The following is a 7135-nucleotide window of genomic DNA, read 5'->3' as shown; positions in this document are numbered from 1 at the left end:
TAGGTGATATAGGAATGTTTAGGTCATTAATCTGATCCTGGTTTAACTTTGGTACCAGCTGTACCCCATTTTTAAATAGAGTTATTTGCTTCTCTGGAGTCTAATTTCTTGAGTTCTTTTTATATATTGGACATTAGCCCTTTATTGGATTTGGGATTGGTAAAGATCTTTTCCTAATCTGTTGATTGCCGATTTGTCCTTTTGACAGTATCCTTTGCCTTACAGAAGCTTTGCAATTTAATGAGGTTACATTTGTCTATTGCTGATCTTAGAGCACAAGCCATTGGTATTCTCTTTAGGAAATTTCCCTGTGTCAATGTGTTTGAGGCTCTTACTTCCTATTCTTTTAGTTTCAGTATATCTGGTTTTATGTGGAGGTCTTTGATCTATTTGGAGTTGTGTTTTGTAGAAGGAGATAAAAATGGATTGATTGGGTCTCTTGAAAAAAAATGGATTGATTGGCATTCTTCTGTATTCCGACAACCAGTTGAAACAGCACCGTTTATTGATAATGCTGGCTATTTTTTCACTGGATGGCTTTGTTTCGTTTGTCAACATTCAAGTGACCATAGGTATTTGGGTTCATTGCATTGATCCTCTTTTCTGTCTCTGTACCAATGCCATGCAGTTTTTTTAAAATCAAGATTGCTCTGTAGTACAGCTTGAGGTCAGGAATAGTGATTCCTCTAGAAGTTCTTTTATTGTAATCCATGCATTGAAACATCCCTGCATCCCTGGAATGAACTCTACTTGATCATCATGGATGATTGTTTTGATGTGTTCTTAGATTCTGTTTGTGAGAATTTCATTGAGTATTTTTGCATTGATATTATTAAGGAAAATTGGTCTGAAGTTCTCTTTTTTTTTCTGAGTCTTTTTGTCGTGTAGGTATAACCACACACACACACACACACACACACACACACACACAAATTGCGGCTACATAGAACAAGCTAGGTAGTGTTCCCTCTGTTTCTGTTTTGTGGAATAGTTTGAAGAATATTGGAATTAAGTCTTCTTTGAACATCTGATAGAATTCTGCACTAAACCTCCTAGGCCTGGACTTTTTTGTTTGGAAGACTTTTAATGACTGCTTCTGTATCTTTAGGGGTTATTGGATAGTTTAGATGGTTTATCTTACCTGATTTACTTTTGGCATCTGGTGTCTGTCTAGAAAAATTTCCATTTCATCCAGATTTTCTAGTTTTGTTGCATATAGGCATTTGTAGTAGTATTTGATGATTTTTTTTGAATTTCTTTGGATTTTGTTGTTATGTCTCCCTTTTCATTTCGGATATTATTAATTAGGATACTGTCTCTGTGCCCTCTATTGAGTCTGGCTAAGGGTTAATCTATCTTGTTGATTTTCTCAAAGAACCAGCTCCCGGTTTTGTTCATTCTTTGTAGTTTTTTGTTTGTTTGTTTGTTTTTGTTTCTACTTGGTTGATTTTAACCCTGAATTTGATTATTTCCTTCCTTCTACTTCTTGTGGGTGTATTTTTATTGTATTCTAGAGCTTTCAGATGTGTTGTCAAGCTGATAGTGTATGCTCTCTCCAGTTTTTTGGAAGCACTCAGAGCTATGTGTTTGCCTCTTAGCACTGCTCTCATTGTGCTCCATAATGTTGGGAATGTTTTATTTTCATCTTCATTAAATTCTAAAAAGTCTTTAATTTCTTTATTTCTTCCTTGACCAAGTTATCATGAGTAGAGCATTGCTCAGCTTCAATGTGTATGTTGTCTCCCTATTGTTTTTGTTGTTATTGAACAGAGCTGTGGTGTTCTGATAGGATGAATGGGATTATTTCAGTCTTCTTGTATCTGTTGAGAGTTTTTTCTTTTTCTTTTTCTCCTTCTTTGTTTCTTTCTTTCTTCCTTCCTTCTTTCTTTCTTTCCTTACTCTGTCTCTCTGTCTCTGTCTCTGTCTCTCTCTCTCTTTCTTTGTTTCTTTTCTTTTCTTTTTTCTTTCTTATTTTTTTTAACCAATTTTATGATCAGTTTTAGGAGATACTATGAGGTGCTGAGAAAAAGGCATATTCTTTTGTTTTAGGATGAAATGTTTTATAGATACCTGTTAAGTCCATTTCATTCATAACTTCTGTTATTTTCACTGTGTCTCTGTTTAGTTTCTATTTCCATTAACTGTCCATTGATGAGAGTGGGGTGTTGAAGCCCACAACTATTATTGTGTGAGGTGCAATGTGTGCTTTAACTTTGATAATTTTTTTTAAGAATGTGGGTACCCTTTCAGAATTGAGAGTTCTTGGTAGATTTTTCCTTTGATGAGTATGAAGTGTCCTTTGCTTGTTTGTTTGTTTTGCTTTGTTTTGAAAACTTTTCATTGAAAGTTGGTTTTATTCTATATTAGAATGGCGACTCCAACTTTTTTCTTGGGACAGTTTGCTTGGAAACTTTTTCTAGGCTTTTACTCTGAGGTAGTGTATGTCTTTGTCACTGAGATTCATTTCCTTTATGCAGCCAAATGCTGGGTCCTGTTTACTTATCCAGTCTGTTAGTCTATGTCTTTTTATTGTGGAATTGAGTCCATTGATGTTAAGAGATATTAAGTAAAAGTGATTGTTTCTTCCTGTTATTTTTGTTTTTGTTACAGGTGGAATTATGTCCATGTGGCTATCTTCTTTTTGAGTTAAAAGATTACTTTCTTGCTTTTCCTAGGGTGTAGTTTCCCTCTTTGTGTTGGAGTTTTCCATCTATTGACCTTTGTAGGGCTGGATTTGTGGAAAGGTATTGTGTAAATTTTTTTTGTCATGGAATTTCTTAGTTTCTCGATCTATGGCAGTTGAGAGTTTTACTGGGTATAGTATTGTCCACTGACATTTTAGGGTCTGTATGACAGCTACCCAGGATCTTCTGGCTTTTGTAGTCACTGATAAGAAGACTGGAGTAATTCTAATAGATCTGCCTTTATATGTTACTTAATCCTTTTCCCTCACTGCTTTTAATATTCTTTCTTTTTTAGTGCATTTGGTGTTTTGATTATTATGTGACAGGAGGAATTTCTTTTCTTGTCCAGTCTATTTGAAGTTCTTTAGGCTTCTTGTATGTTCATGGGCATCTCTTTCTTTAGGCTAGGGAAGTTTTCTTCTATAATTTTGTTAAATATATTTACTGGCTCTTTAAGATGGGAAATCTTTATTCTCTTCTATACCTATTATCTTTAGGCTTGGTCTTCTCATTGTGTCTTGGATTTCCTGGATGTTTTCAGTTTGGAGCTTTTTGCATTTATTTTATTGTTTAGTCAATGTTTTCTATGGTATGTTATGCTCCTGAGATTATCTTTTCTGTCTTTTATTCTGTTGGTGATGCTTGTGTCCATGACTCCTGATCTCTTTTCTAGGTTTTCTATCTCCAGGGTAGTCTCCCTTTGTGATTTCTTTATTTTTATATCTCCATTTTCAGATCCTAGGTGACTTGTTCAATTCCTTTACCCATTTGATTATCTTTTACTGTAATTCTTTAAGGGATTTTTGTATTTCTTCTTTAAGTTCTTCTAACTGCTTACCCGTGTTCTCCTTATTTATTTAAGGAACTTACTTATATCCTTCTTAAAGTCCTCTTGTCATTATCAAAAGATGTGATTTTTTAATCTGAATCTTGCTTTTCTGGTGTGTTGGGGTATCCAGGACTTGCTGTAGTGGGAGACCTGGGTTTTGATGATGCCAAGTAGTTTTAGTTTTTGCTGCTTATATTCTTATGCTTGCCTCTAACCATCTGGTTACCTTTAGTGCTTCCTGCCCTTTCTCTCTCTGACTGGAACCTGTCTATTCTGTGATTCTGGTTGTGTCAGACCTCCTTGGAGTCCAGATGTCTCTGTGATTCCTTGATTCTGGGATCCTGTGATCCTCTGATCTTGTGTTCCTGTATCCTGGGTGTGTCAGAGCTCCTGGGAGTCCTTACGATATTGAAATTGTGGTGTGACCAAGCTCCTGATATCCTGTTTTTTTCATACCTCCTGGGAGTCAAACTTTCTCTGGGTGTTCCAGAGAGGTTCGTAATTCAGAGCCCTGAGTCTGCTCAGAACACAGGTGCAAGCTGGAAGGAACCCAGACCTCTGGATGGGTGGGGGTTTCTGTTTCACTGGTTCCTGTGGGTATCCCAGTTATGCTGAGTGCTGAGAAAGATGTTTTGGCCTCAGTTGTGATCTTCAGTGTGTCAGAGCTCAAGTGATTTTGCATCTGTCCATTATCCTGGGAGTTGAGCTTCTTCTGTGGTCCTGTGGTCCTGTGCTCCTGTGGTCCTGTGCTCCTGGGCATGTCAGAACACCAGTGATCCTGTGATTCTGTGATTCTGGGCTTATAAGGAACTCGTGTCACTGGCTGGGTGGGGATTCCTGTGTCCCTGGATCCTGCATGTTCCAGTTACTCTGGGTGTTGAGGCAGATATTGTGACCTCACCTGTGATCCTGTGCATTTCATAGCACCTGGGAGTCGGACTGCCTCTGGGTGTTATAGTAGTTGGTGCAGAGTCAGCTCCCCAGGTCTGCTCTAGGCACAGGTTCAAACTGAAGGCAGAAATAAATTTTTAAGTACTAGACAGTTCTACAATTTTATCCTAGTGCTTAATTGAAATTTTCAGTTGGGAAATAATGCATCTGCCACATGCATGTATTTTGAAATGCAAAAGAACTGACACAAAAAAATTTAGTTCACCCATGCAACAAAGGAATGAAAAACTTTGCTAATGTGTGTTTTTGGATATCTCTTGAGATAAACTCTCAGGAGATTTTCATTAGAGGGGCACAGTAATGTGACTACAAATTATAATGACAGATGCTGTGATGGGAACCATAGGTCCATTGGAAAATGCTGTTTATGGGACTAAAGTGTTTTACATCAGGTTTAGAGTAGACTAGAGGTTTTCTGAAAGGTAGAGGGAGGGATGGAGCATTGCAATGCTGAGAAACATGAGAATGTGCATTAGGCTAATAAGGAAAAGTACTTGTTTCTAGTCTGAGGTAAGTATTCTGTTCACAGGGCTATATATATGATATTCTGTTTAGCTATGGAATATACAGTATTATGAAGTATTAATTTATATAATTACAGGATGGGTTTACACCTCTCCTGCTAGCACTCCGAGAAAGAAAACTCCTCATGGTAGAACATTTAATAAAAAATGGTGCAAATATTCATGCCCAGGATGATTATCAAAGGTACTGTACTTTGACTTTTAAAACACTACTGGTGTCTAGAATAGTAAAAATCACTCAAATAAAAGTCATTATAGGGATATACTAGAAAATATCAACAAAACATCAATTACATTAATTATATCTATTTTATGAAATGATTATAATAAAAATGTGTATTTATTATTTATATAGCAAAGAACTAAATCTATACCTCTATATATCTTTATCTATCATATCTATCTATCTATCTATCTATCTATCTATCTATCTATCTACCTATAAGGTATCTATATCTATAGGTCTATGTTCCCTGTTATAATGAGATTTTTCTCATTTACAATAATATTTTGTCTTTCAAATGACCTTATGTGAGCTGAAAGACTTCATATAGCTGTTATGAAAAATTTGAACTATATGTAAAATTACTGATTCATCATGGAATTTATAATCACTTTATTTTAATTTTAAATATGAATAAAGGTGAAAATCATGTCACTTGAGTCTTTGCTTTAAATTTCTTTCTTTGAATAATACTTATATCAGTTTTTTCCCAAATAACCATCATTACCAGACAGTGCTAATATTACTTTTTATATAATAATTATTTGTAGTTTCATAAGCTTGTATCAATTAAAGAAAAAGTAGCTTTAATTGGATACAATTCATTGAAGATAAATGGTATGTGAGTAGTAGAGAAGCTCTTAGTGATACAAGACAATATTTGTTTTAATTTTTCCAGTTTCTAGTCATACCAACTTGAAAAACCAACTTGAATGATGGTTGCAAACTTATGCAGTGGCATGCAGTTCTGTCAGTGCTTACTAGAATCAGCAATTGAAAGCACTATGCCATGCATTTTTAATCATTAATATTATTTTGTAACATTACTAATATGGTCTTATGCAAAGGGCTATTCCTTATTTGACAGTGAATTATATTACATTCGAGTAGGAAGGAAATGACATTTTTTTCATATAAATTTTTCTATACTTCTGGTAAGTGTTCTTCGCATAGTTATTCACAATAAACAAATTCAAATATGCATTCTCCTATAAAAATTACATCGTGGGCCAAGAATGTTTTTTGCTTATTTTCTCTCTTTAGCCTTATAGACACTTTACAAAACTGATCTCTGTGCTTTCAAGATTCTTAAATTTAGTTAGTAAATGGTTAATTCTATATACACATCAGTCATACATTAATTTAGTAAAATATATTATTTTCAGTGCTTAAATACATCAAAATTTCAAAATATATTCGGTGTTTAAATAATTTAATTGTCTTTGTCATCCTAGAACAGCACTCATGTATGCTGTTCAATGTGATTCTGAAGCCACTGTTGAGCAATTACTGGAGAAAGGTGTTGATCACTCCTTAAAGGATGCATTTGGATGGAGTGCACTTCAGTATGCTGTGGCAGGGAAACGCAAAGTGTAAGCATATGTGTCAAAATGCTAATTAATACTAATTTGGGGGCATGAAATATTTACTATTGTTGTATTTTATAGAAGGTAAGACTGCATTTTTAAAATACTTTTGGAATAGAATTGTTTTAGTCAGCTGCATCTGCCAAAGATCATGCAGAGGGATAGATTAGTCTGAAGTAGCAAAGGGTGCAGGAAACTTTATATCAGGACTGATTTATGGTGATTCTTGGAATCACACTAAGGGATCTGAAGGTACTAGTCATGTGATCTACCACTGAGCTTCATCCCTAGCCTCTCTTTTGAAGAGCAGAGTGAGCCGGGCGTGGTGGTGCACGCCTTTAATCTCAGCACTCGGGAGGCAGAGGCAGGTGGATTTCTGAGTTCGAAGCCAGCCTGGTCTACAAAGTGAGTTCCAGGACAGCCAGGGCTATAAAGAGAAACCCTGTCTCCAAAAACCAAAAACCAAAAAAAAAAGAAGAAGGGCAGAGTGATCTTTATCTTTGAAGATCTCAGCATAGTATGGTTCATGGTTCGTTACAACTGTAAAAGCCATTCAT

The 7135-nt window shown here is 35.5% G+C and overlaps 1 protein-coding gene across 1 annotated transcript in view; it reads left to right on the top strand.

The window, feature by feature from the left end:
• The window catches only part of LOC110337884 (ankyrin repeat domain-containing protein 7-like), an 11384-nt gene extending 4796 nt beyond the window's left edge, over window positions 1-6588 (top strand). The window contains exons 4-5 of the mRNA XM_021220951.1: window positions 5066-5172; window positions 6447-6588. Of these exons, the coding sequence (XP_021076610.1) occupies window positions 5066-5172; window positions 6447-6588 (249 nt within the window). The remainder of the gene's footprint in view (window positions 1-5065; window positions 5173-6446) is intronic.
• Window positions 6589-7135: the final 547 nt, after the last annotated feature.

This window comes from Mus pahari, chromosome 1 (genome assembly GCF_900095145.1).
Source record: "Mus pahari chromosome 1, PAHARI_EIJ_v1.1, whole genome shotgun sequence".
In the NCBI taxonomy this organism is placed as follows: Eukaryota; Metazoa; Chordata; class Mammalia; order Rodentia; family Muridae; genus Mus; species Mus pahari.
Note: the sequence above shows the minus strand (reverse complement) of the source record. Positions and strands in the feature narration are given on the sequence as shown.